At 42.1% G+C, this 12,404-nt stretch overlaps 1 protein-coding gene and 1 non-coding gene across 3 annotated transcripts; both read left to right on the top strand.

Annotated features, from left to right (window-relative positions):
- The first annotated feature begins 1,797 nt into the window (after nucleotides 1-1,797).
- On the top strand, nucleotides 1,798-10,715 carry CFAP418 (cilia and flagella associated protein 418). Of its 2 annotated transcripts, XM_071738003.1 has the most exons (7): nucleotides 1,798-2,299; nucleotides 3,920-4,019; nucleotides 6,366-6,436; nucleotides 6,928-6,993; nucleotides 7,789-7,884; nucleotides 9,809-9,940; nucleotides 10,036-10,715. In XM_071738003.1, the coding sequence occupies exons 1-7, from the start codon at nucleotides 1,983-1,985 to the stop codon at nucleotides 10,106-10,108; spliced, it is 855 nt and encodes a 284-aa protein (XP_071594104.1). In that variant the 5' UTR covers nucleotides 1,798-1,982; the 3' UTR covers nucleotides 10,109-10,715. The 2 variants fall into 2 exon arrangements, with proteins under 2 accessions (XP_071594104.1, XP_071594105.1); XM_071738004.1 differs by having other exon boundaries at nucleotides 1,801-2,299; nucleotides 9,809-10,715.
- TRNAS-AGA (transfer RNA serine (anticodon AGA)) lies at nucleotides 1,869-1,950 on the top strand. Its single transcript has one exon. It is a non-coding gene; the product is annotated as a tRNA-Ser (tRNA).
- Nucleotides 10,716-12,404: the final 1,689 nt, after the last annotated feature.

Raw genomic sequence — 12,404 nt, 5'->3', positions numbered from 1 at the left:
CGGGTTGATGGGAGAAGGCCTTGAGGCACCCCTGACTATGGCACTGTTATCCCATAGACACTCCATACATTTTTGGCACCTTGCAACAGACACATTGACAGCCACAGGATTGATGGAAAGGGAAAGAGGCTGGTTTGCAGTCAAAAGAGAATGTGCTCGGATTTCTAAGGCCATTTGAAAGAATGCCAGAATGATACTGGATTTCGGCATTCTTAAGCTCCTTTAAGATGATGCAGCAAGTGGTCTTTTCCACATGTGATGATGTATTTCAGGACAAGAGTTTCTCCAAGATTTTCCAAGCCTGTGGGCTCCTGATCCTTTTTCAAATTACAGAGATGATAGCATGCCGGGGAGAATTGTGATTAGTTTAAATTCTCCACAGCTGCAAGAGATGAATGTACAAATTCCACCCAAAAATCCACTTCTTCTGGACTGAATTTACCTACACGACATTGACTCCTCACCAAGGGACCACTTAAAAAGAACTGGAGCTGCATCAACACTATTTAGTTTCTTCCATCACATCAACCCAGTCCAGGGAAGGCTCACAACTGTTCTGCCCAACACATCTCCCCCAGCAGCACTGCCATGATACAGGCTGGGGTATTAAGAGGGCCCCGAGATACATGGGAAAGAAAATGGAACGATGAAATAAAAGCTTAAGTACAAGGGAATTCAAACAGGGCTTGCAACTCATTACTTGGAATACCAGGAGACCTGTAAAACACCTTATAACTGAGAGGCTTTGCTTGGAGCTGTTAAGGACTACAGCCCCCACTTCATCAAGGGCTGACAAATTTTGAAAGGTTTTGGCAACAGGGGGGTGAGAGCCCTGTGCTTTCTGCTGCGGCTGACCTGAGGAGACGGCAATGCTTTGCTTTGCTTTACAGGACCTCTCTCTCTCTAAATTGCTTCCTTGGGTTTCTAACCAAATATAATAATGTACAGCACTCCCCTCCACCGTTTGTCTCTGAGGGTCGGCATTGACAACGCTGGCGGTTTGCCCACCTCCAGGCATCTGACCTTCTGTTTAAAGACAGAGGAGGCCACATTAAATGTTCAAATGCTAAAAAATGCTACATAAAGAATAATAATAATTAATAATAATAATAATAATAATAATAATAATAATAATAATAATAATAATAATAATAATAATAATGTCCCACTTGCTTAAGTTATCTCTCTGTGTAGGGCAGGGAGGCCTGTAATGCTGCTGCACAAAGTCCCAGAGACCTCACAGCCAGGTGGGAGGCAGCACAGGGACACAGAACTTCTCTCCAGATTCTGGCTGAAACCGGCCAGAACCGGGCAAAACCTGCTGTCCCCAGCCCCATACTGCCGGGGTCTGCCATCTCCAAAGGTCCCCGAGCCTGGCCTCAGCTCCCCAAACACTGCAGGAGATGTCTGCGTGGGAGCGAACCTATTTCTGAGGGGGCTGGGGTCATTCATTTTCAAATCGATGCAAAAAAACAGGTTTCTCCTACGATACTTTACAAAGGGTAACCGTGTTGTTTTGCTCTAAACACACCCGCTACATGCAGCACACCGAATGATTACACACACGAGAGGCAGGAATTGTACTTTAGGTCTCTCAGCCCATCCCATAAGGAGATCTGTGTCCCAAATACCAAACCGCTGTCCTCTCTCAGTTGTATCCGGCTAACGTTTCCCTGAACCGCTCCGGATGGCGGTCCAGCTCTGCACTCGCAGCCCTTTCCAGGGCAGCCGGCAGAGCAGCAGCGGCCCGACCCGGCAGAGCAGCAGCGGCCCGACCTGGCCCGGCCCGGCCCGGCCCGGCCCGTTTCGGAGAGGCAGCAGCTCGGATGTTTGGATCTAGTCTAGTTGGCGAGTAACTTCTAACATGCGTAGTCGTGGCCGAGTGGTTAAGGCGATGGACTAGAAATCCATTGGGGTCTCCCCGCGCAGGTTCGAATCCTGCCGACTACGGCCGAATCCTTAGGGTTTCGGGTTTTTTTAGGATGTGGTTTTTTTTTCCTTCCCCTTCTCTCCGGTGTCCCGAATCCGGCGAGAGGAGGCCGTGGGCCCACCCGCGTTCCACAGTCTCCCCACAGGCGCCCCCCGCACCCCGCCCCACGCAGAGGCTCCGCCTCTACCGGCGTTGCGGAGCCGCCTTGGCAACGGCTGCCGGCGGCAAGATGGCGGATGACCTGGACCAGTTGCTGGATGAAGTAGAGAGGCGGCTCTACCGCCTGCCGGGGCGGGGGGCAGCGGGCAACCACCGGCACTGCGACGGCGAGAAGGAGGAGGAGGCGGCGGTGGCGGCGAAGGAGGGCAGGTTAGCGGTCCCGCGTCCCTCCCGGCGCCCTGATGGGCCCCCGCTTGCCGAGCGGGCTCGGAGCCACCCCCTTCCCCGCCGGGTGGGGAGGGAGGGGTTCGGCGTCTGAGGAGTCCCCTCCGGAACCGAAAACAACGAGGTTCGAGGGCCGAAACACTGGCCGGCGGTCAGCGGTTGTCCCCTGTAGTACTCACTTCTAAACACCCAAGTCGTGTGCCAGCGAGCTGAGTTACTTCAGCTGCTCTTTGTCTCTTGGGAGCATCCCGACCTCGGATTAAACATGGCGTTAAAACCTGCACTGATTCGTCAGTGAGTCAGGATCAGGGATTACTTAGGTCTACAACTGACCTCGTGAAATAAATACAATATCTTTAAATCTTGCAACTTAGAGTAGGAAGAACTTTAGCAATCCTGTTATCAGACATTTTATTCTGTTGATGCTAAAGGCATTTGTGTATTCTGTTCATACTTTTTTTCAGGTTACTGTATATTCTACAGTAAGCGCTTAATTTACACTCTACACTTTCATGTATCCACCTCATATTTCACAGTTTCCAAAATGATGGTCTGAATACCAACAGATCTGGTTGTCACAGAGTCGCTGACAGTACTGCCAAGTGCTCAGCCACACTGCTGTCCCCGACAACCCTCAGGTTTTCATCCCAAACCTCCAATTTCTATCCTGGACCTCATGGGTGTCTTTGCCTGCCCTCAGGTTTCCATCCCAGCCCTCACTGATTTCTCAGACTCCAATTGGAAGGTCTGTGGACCAGAGAGGCCTTCACATGTGGGCTGCTGAGCACTTTGCCAACAGGAATTTCAGAGTCACAGGCAAGAATCTTTAAGGGACAAGTGACAAATACAAGACCACTGAGAGCTATCTCTTTCCATAGCAGGGAGGTTGGAGTACATGAGCTATAAGGTCCCTTCCAACCTAGGCCATTCTATGATTCTATGACCAAAAAGCCCACTATCTTTAGCCACATTATTGGGCTTCCCTGTTGTTTGCACTATGGTTTAGATGAACATTTAAATTTAGTTAATCTAACTGACCACTATTTTTAAAAATCATATTTTTCTTCTGTCTCAGAAGTAGATTTTTTTCTTGATTGGTTGATGCAGCGGTACCTTTCTTTGACAAAGAGCTAGCAAACAGCAGACTTGAGTAGCAAGACTCCTCGCAAAGTGTAGGTGATCTCTCTAAATGCATAAATTTTGGCGAGAATTCTTTAAGAACCCCTGTAGTGGTATAGAATGAGGAGATAACTTCCTTTGACCTTTTTATTCCTGCTGCTTAAGGTTAATATAAATGAGGCCTGTCCAGTTTGTTGCTCGCTAAGTGCAGCATGGGTTATAATATAGTTTTATTCAGAGTTGGAAGTGGTTGGAAATAAAAGAAACAAGAAGAAACAAGACCAATGATGGGACTGTCAACAGGTATTGAAAGGCATCATCCTGAAGTTTACATCTGTTCAGTCATGATTTGGGTGGCCTACCTTAGACACTACAGAGATATTAAAGGAAAAAAGGCTGTAACTAATTTTATATTTTAATTTACAATTTTTCTTAGAACATCTCTGGTCATGCTACAAAATTAATGCAGATTTGTTTGTTTTTCAGATCAAATAAACTGTTGATGAATACTGGCAGCAGTGAAGAGGACATAGATGATATTATTGATGAAATCTTTAGTGACAGCAGCTTTGCCAAAACACCTCTGGTGAGTCGGAGCTGAGAAATTCAGAACAGATAAGGTTCAGCAATGGAAAGAAAAGTACCATAAACAAGAATTCTTTTAAAGCAAAAAATGAACTAAAACAAGCTGTGGGATAAACTTGGAAAGTAAAGCAGAAAGGAAAATGCAACAATTGTAAAGTGAGGAGCAGTAGAAATATAGAGATAATCTTACCCAGGCAGTAATAGGCAGTTAAAGGAAATGCTAGTTCAAGACAGAGCATAGTGTCCTATATCAGGGAATCACAGAATGGTTGAGGTTGGAAGGGACCTGTGAAGGTTATCTGGTACAACCACCTGCTCAGGCAGGGCAATCTAGAGCTGGTTGCCCAGGGCCATGTCTAGGCATCTTTGGCTATCTCCAAGGATGGAGACTCACAAGTTGTCTAAGTTGCCTGTTCCAGTGTTTGACCACCCCCACAAGAAGGAAGTTTTTCATATGTTTAACTGATATTTCTTGTATTTCAGTTTGTGCTCATTACCTCTCATCAGTGAGCCCCCATAAGAAGAGTCTGGCTGCATCTTTATTGTTTCCTGTCATGTATTTTTGTACATTGCTGAGATTCTCCTGACCCTTCTCCAGACTAAAAAATCCAGCTCACTTAGCCTCTACCTGTATGTCAGGTGGTCTAAGTCCTTAGTCACCATTATGTCCATGTCTCTTTTGTACTGGGCACAGCATTGCAGGCATGCCTCTGAGACCATATCTGGAGTACTGTGTCCATTTCTGGGCTCCCCAGTACAAGAGACAGATGGAGCTACTGAAGAGCTTCCAGAAAAGGGGCATAGAGATAATTAAGAGACTGTGGTATCTTTCATATGAGGAGAGGTCTGAGAAGCTGAGGAGAAAGCTCCAGGGGGATCTTGCCAATGTGTGTAAATACCTGATGGGTGGAGTAAAGAGGTCAGACTCTCCATAGTGCTTAGTGACAGGAGAAGAGGCAATGGGCACAACCTAAAACACATGAAATCCCATCTGTCCACAACAAAACATTTCTTACTGAGAGGGTGGTCAAACACTGGGACTGGAGAGTGAGATCATGGTGTCTCCCTCTGTGGAGATTTTCAAAACCCAACTGGACACAGTCTTGGCAAGCTGCTGCTGAAGGTGACCTTGCTTTGGGCAGAGCTGTTGGCCTACATGATCTCAAGAGGTCCCTTTCAACTGAAGTGATTCTGTGATTCTGTCTCACCAGTGCTGAGCAGAGAGGAAGGACAACCTCCCTCAACCTACTGGCATCATCCCTTTGAAGCAGCCTGTGATCTTCTTGGCCTCCTGTGCTGCAAGAGCATACTGCTGGCTCATGATCAACTTATCATCAACCAAATTTCCCACACCTTATCTGCATAGCTGCTTTCCAGCTGCTCAGTCCCCAGTGTGTTCTGGTACATGAGGCTTATTTCTCTCCAGGAGCAGGAGTTTGCATTTCCCCTGAGCTGAACTTCAAGAAATTCCTCTGAGCCCATTTCTGCAGTCTGTGGAGGTCCCTCTGACTGGCAGCTCCATCATCTGTCACACCATCCACCATCACTGCTTTGTATCATCTGCAAATGACTTGTTTTCTGACAGCAGGATGTGGAGGTGCAAAGCTGCAAATTCAAGAGAGGCAGAGTGATAGAAGACACTGAAAATAGATATTAATTTAGGTATCATCAGTAGAAAATAGTGATACTTCATAACATCCTGTGCAGATTCTTGTATTTTCATGAGTGGTGTTGCTTTGTCTTTGATTTCTTACACAGTGGCTGAATCTGAGCCAACATCTGTGTGCCACAAAATGTGTGTCTGAGTGAGAGAGAATAATGTCAGTAAATTAGTATAATTTTATATCCCTCAGACTTTCCATGTGGGATCTAGAATTCTAGTATTCTAGAATTCAGGTAAAGAGTTTTATATCCAGGAAATGAGAAACTTTTCAGACATTTTATCTTTCTGAATAAGTCCTTGATGTGTTTTCAGTAAAAAAAAGCTCACATTGAGGAAGAGGGTTCCTAAATTGAAACTGATTTTAAAAGAAAAATTATTAAAAAGAGGCCATGAAATACTAAGTCTTGATTGTAAAGACAAAGTCAGTATGTGGCATTGAATTCCTTCTGGCAGAGCTGAGAATTCAGTATGGGAAGAAGAACCCTCATTTCTCAATTATCTGTTCCATCAGCAGCTTCTCTCTCAAAGAACCTCACAGAAACCTAAGCAGGAAAATTCAAAAATTCTCTCTTTTGTTCTCTTCTTTTATGACTTAGATTTTCTGGCTCCTGGTTATTAAGTAAAATGGAATACTGTTACTGTACTATAATGCTGCCTTTTATTCTTTGATTGCTTTTTAAATAGAAATCAAAGTGTAACTCTGCAAGTCTCACACCTGAAAGCAATCATCCTGTTGTACAGGCTCATGGGAAAAGGTAAGTGAAAAATGTTTTGGCTTGTTGAACATAGCTTCACTATAGCTGGTTGTCAGTTTGATAATAATGCTTAATCTGGGTTGATACTGAGTATTCACAGAAGCATTCCTTTTAAAGAAAAAGATAAATATAATTTTGAAGAATTACTAATGCGCTTGCATGTGGTCAGAATTATTTATTATAACTTAATTATTTAAGTTATTGAATGACAGCTTCCTTTGCCTTATGTTCATATACACTTACCATATGCTGCAATATATAGTCCCATGTATATTTGGTAGAGAGTGATTGTCATTGAGTTTGTCTTTGAACATCTGGGTAATGGAAATGTAAAAACTATAGTTTGTAAGCATTTGGATGCTTTGCTTACACTTAATTAATTTAATTTTAGACATACTATGCTGTTAAACTAGGAGAAGTATTCTGCTGTCTTTAAAATGTCTTGATGTAATTTACTTTTTTTTTTTTTTTTTTTAATTAAATCCATATAGATGCTGTCCAGTGTACCTGGGTGGAAGCTCTTCACCATATGGCATAGGAACAAATATTTCAAAAAGGTAGGAAACATGAAAAAAATGTTCTGCTTGCCTTATCATTATTTTTATTCACAACTGTGCTTCTGTGGTGGTGCAGAGTTCTTCATGTGAACTGGACAGGAGAGCCTTACAGTCATCTAAACACAGGGCTGCCTGTAACCATAGCTGAATTCAGCTTTCAGTCTCCTGTTATTGACCACTAGTTCTTTTTTTCTTTTGAGGTGTTGAAAGATATGTGCAAATGAGACATGAGACTCCAAAAATCAGCAACATGTAGTTAAGAAAACTGCTGCTGTAGACTATTGTTGGTTTTCCCTGCCTCTCTTCAGCTTTCTAAGTGATGCCAAGTACGTGACTTAAATCAGTGTGCTGGTTTAAATCATCCCAGAGCCTGAACTGAGAACAGCCAGAATGCTTTACAACTGCAGCTGGATTTAGTAGGAGAGGTACTTTAAAGCTTTATCCCCAACATCCTAGAGAACATCATTGAATTTCCGTGTGGAATTTTTTGTCATAAGTAATTATGCACTTGATACATATCTGGATGCTGGTCAGGTGCATACCAGTGAGGAAGACTGAAGAGAATATAATCTGTTTGTTTTACGTGTTCAGTGAGGCTAAGAACCTGTAAAAATAATACATAATTATATAGTTAAAACACATACTGTAACGAATGTGCCAGAGATGTAAAAAAAGGTTACAGGATGACCTTGTGTCTGGTATTTCTGAGGGAGCTCTCCACATAAAACAGTTATGATCTGTGTAGTTTCCCTTTTGGCAATAAGATCTTGGAGCTTTCTGTTCTTTTTTGACCAGATCATGTGATCAGCTACGTTGTACTGCTTGTGATTTCCGTGTGTCACTTTTCAATGACTACATCTGGGATCAGTCCTGTGATTATCTTTTTTTCAGGTATGTCTGAGGTGGGTTTGGTATTAGTATTACATTGCTGTGCTTTGAGGCTTGAAAGGAAGAGGAAAGATGAAAAGTGCTGAGCATTCCTGTTATCTAGAAAGGAGCATGTGTGCAACCTGTGCAGTGAGCAGGTGGGAAAGGCTGCAGGGAGAGGGATGCAACATCTCCTGTAATCTGTTTTCATGCCTGTCCATTTCTCCAGCTGTCCCTCTGTGCTTTTAAAAGGGATTCCAGTGTCATGGATCAGAAGGCAACTTTACTGCTGAAATAAGCAGATGATCTGTGTGGTGTGTTGGCCTCTGGTGTGCCATTACAGGATGCCTAAAAAATGAATGCAGGCAAAATGAATTCAGCATGTAGCTGTCACCATACCTTCAGTCATACAGACTGTAATTGTTTCAACCCAGATTTTCTTTTTCACAGTATCAAGTATTGTGCTGTTGTGCTCAGTGACAATCAAAAAGTTTGATTTCTTAACAAATTCTCTTTGAATCAAGGCTTGATTAGATGGAGAGCTATGGTGTTTAGTTTCTTCTTATATTATTCTGTCTTTGATTTTAATTCTTTCTCTTTTTTTGTAAGACTTAACCTGAAGGAGTTCTTGTTTTTGGTTTCTCTCAAACTGTACCTAATGCCAAGGCTTAGTGAAGGGGAGCACAGTTGGCATTCTACTAATACAGACATCAAATTTGAATTTGTCTTGCTTCAGTAAAGTTTCTGTGTAGAATCACAGAACTGTTTTGGTTGGAAAAGTCCTTTAAGATCATCATTAACCCTGGACTGCCAGGTCCACAATTGTCTGTGCAACTGATAGAGGCAGTGGATGTGTTCAGACCATGTGTTTGGCCATCAGGGAATATGAGAGCTGGAGTAGAATAGTAATGGATAAATCATCTCCTTTTTCTTCCAGTTTTGAAATTTGTGTTTCTTTTTGAATATAAATCTTATTTTCCGATTATTTAAGGCAGCATTAAAAATACAGTGCTGCACTAGTCTCCTGAGATGAGTCTAGTTGCTGGAAAGGTTAAATAAAAACATTATTTTTTATTTACTCAAAGTCTAAATTGTTCTGCTTGACACAGGAAAGACATTAGTATCAGATACTTATAACAGTGGTTAAAATATGTAATCTTTAGCTACATATTTAGCTCTTTATTTTGACTAACCTGAATTTTTTAAAACAAATGTGAATATTTGCCTTACATGAACAGTTGCCTATTCTCTTTTTCTTAAAACTATTCCTTTGATGGTTTATTTAGCTGAGCTTGGCAATGTTGGGTTTTTTTGAGCAGTTCAGCAGCCAGTAATTTATGGAGAAGGTCATGAGAGCAGGGACAGTTAAAATTCTAAATTTTCAGTAATTTTTTTTTGAAACAACTTGTTTTTGTAATAGCCATACTGATTTTTCATCTGTTGTGGTTGATCCTTGCATAGGAATTATTTGCAGTTTGATGTATATTCCTCTCCCTTATGTCCATTTCATTTCAGTCAGTTTAACCACCATGCTGAGGAGAAGTTACTGATGAAAAGTTTAACTCTGGTTGTACCCATTCTATATCCATAGGGATTTTTGCAGTGAATTTAATAAGATAAATAATTTTTTTGATAATTTTTTAATACAAGAATTAAATCTACCTGGTTTTCTTCCCAGCTCTTTCTCTGGAGGCTGAAACTGGGTCTTAACACAGCATTACTTAAAAAAATATAAGTTTCCAGATGATCTGAGAATGCAGCAACTATATACTGGGACTGTTTTCAGGAAACAGTTGTTTTCAAAACAGAATTTGAACTTACCTCTAAATTCATTCATGAGGGGTACTCAGAAATCCTCAGAGCTTTTCTGAATTCAAATGGCCTCGTGAATCTTTTTTCTTTAAAAAAAACAATGCACAATCCTAAACTGAATTCACTTTATTGGCAGGAATAACATGCCTGAGATTAGTAAACTAAGAGCAAAGATGATAAAGAAGAAAGGAGCTCGAGCATATGCTTGTCAGTGCAGCTGGAGATCCATTGATGAAATAACTGACCTGCAAACAGACCAGCAGCTTCGGTGGGTTTGTGGCAAACACACTGAGTGAAGTCCTCTTCTGTGTGGTACCTACTTGTGTGGAAATAGGACATAAACCCAATTTGATTCCCACGCAGTTTTCTGAAGAACAGATGGAAGCCTGAATATTTGTATCTAGAAATAGATGATAAGACCCAGGCTTCAACCTGAAAACTTTTTTCACTGTAACGGTGTTGCAAGTGATACGGAGAGTTGAAATTATTAGAAGAAACAAACAATTTGGAGGCTTTCTGGAAGCTAAATGGGGCTAAACCTCACAGCCAGTAATGTTAAAGAAATGAAGAAGAAACTGACAGATTTTCACATGGAGCAAAGCACCTTGAGACTGTTTCTCATATCTAGCAGAGAGCATCCTTTCTCATATCTGAAAAATCTTTGACTCAAAATGGTGGCTTGGGATGCAGCCATGACACACAAGCATATGACTTTCTGCACAGAAATTAATAACTGCTGTTCTGCTTTGCTCAGAGCTGTTAATGGACAAGTGGTTGTAGATCTCTTGAAAAATTACTACAAGATCAGCTCTCACCTTGAAGGTTTCAGCACACCCCAGAACTGTTACTTTCTTTTACCTACCAAGTAGCCAAAAACTGCAGATACTGGAAATTTTCTTCCACTTCCTACTGCTTTCTTCTACTAACTGAAGACTTTTACCACAGTGAATTTCTTGGATCTTCTTTTAGCTGTCACTGCAAGAGGTGATCAAGTTATTGTGCAATCATTAAATTTTGTGCAATTTTAAAGAGATTCTTAAGAATATGTGTCCTGTCTGTCATTTTTTTTCAAGGGAAAAGGGCTTAGGAAGGTCAGAAAATATATATCCCCACTGATGTTGAAATTTGGATTTTCTTCAGTTTCACTTAGCTTTCACTTCAGCTTCAGATCAAAATACTACATATTCAGGAAGTGTAACTGTCCTGTTTCAACACACCCCCTGTCCCCAGCAACACTGTAAAACTACTTCCAATATCATGTTACTTGGCGGGTTGTCTTGATCACAATAATGTCACTATAGTTTATGAACTCTTTCTTTTCATTATGTATAAGTAACACAGGAGATGGATTTGGGTTTGGGGCAGGCAGAGAGGAAGGAAAGGATTATCAGCCTTGGCAGTTGCTACATTGAAAAATCTCTCAAAAAGGGAAGTCTGCCAGTGCTTTTGCTGTGCAGTAGGTGACACTGTACAGATAAATTCAAAATTATTTACTTTGTGTAATTCTATACAGAGACTTTTGGGGGCTTTTTTGGGGGGTTTTTTGTGCACTTTTGCTCATGGCCCTCCTGTGTACCTTGTCAATCTGTTCTTTTTTTGACCTTTTCCAAAACAGTTCCCTGTTTTTTCTTACAGAGATCATCTCCCAGATTTGTTGTTTTGCCTGTACCCTTCTGAAACAGCAGATGCTGGTAGTGACCAGAGGCATAACATAGTCTGTATCCTGCTCACCTTCTCCCTCTGTGAGGTTTTTTTTAGGAGATGCAGAGGACCAGCAGTGTGCCTGGGAGGCCTGGCAGTGCTGCAGTGCTCCAGGGTGTGTTTTGCAGTGCCACACATGGCCTTGCTTGTAGGTTCAGAGGTGAACTGGCTTTGGGAAGGTACTTCTGGGCATCATGGTAGAGACATTATTAGGGTCTTGTACTGTTTTCAGTGCAATTGGTGTTTCAGGCTGAAGCTTCAACTGCTGGAGTCTAAAACTGCAGGTTCAGGGGAGAGAGAGACACAGAGACCAGTTGGTCAGTGCTACTGGAAGTGCCACTCAGCTACTGGAAGAGCTTTGCTTGCCTTTTTGTCCTTTGTGAAGAGATAGCCCTGGGGGGAACTGTAAGCAGTAAGTGTTCCTGGGTTTTCTTCAGGTGAGCCTGAACCATTTCCATTCCCAGAGAACACTAGTGCTAATGGTAAGAGGAGAACCCAGCAGCAGTATGTAATTTATTAACAAGCTCTAGAGAAAAATAAACCTACTTTCCATTATTCTCCTTGAAGAATAATATATTTCAAAAAGTGCTGAGTTGCTTTGGCTTGCCTCTTCCAAAGGCACTTGAAATTCATGGCCAAGTAGCTCCACAGGATGTTCTTTTGGCCTGGATTTGCACTAGAACTTCTGCCACAATGAAGGAAACAAGTTAGGCTTGCAACTTGTGAGCTTGAAACAGGGAAAATTGTAACACCCAGGTCTCACCAAAGAGACAAAATTTTATTTGGCTTGGAATAGAAGCATGTCTCCTGTACACCTTTTTAAACAAACCAACAGAAATAGTCATTCCCTTTGGAATGGTTTGCACTACCAAGTGTGGGGAGCAGTTCGTGCTTGAAACAAAGGTTCAAGATAGCTGTTCCAGTGATTTTTGTGACAAGAAGACAGCCTGCAGCACGTGGAAGTTGGAGTCTAAGGAAGGAATTGAGACCAAAGGACTAAGAGTGTAAAAAGGATTAACAGCAGTATCTAT

The sequence above is a fragment of the Heliangelus exortis genome, chromosome 2 (assembly GCF_036169615.1).
Source record: "Heliangelus exortis chromosome 2, bHelExo1.hap1, whole genome shotgun sequence".
NCBI lineage: Eukaryota > Metazoa > Chordata > Aves > Apodiformes > Trochilidae > Heliangelus > Heliangelus exortis.
This window is presented reverse-complemented; position numbering and strand designations above follow the sequence as displayed.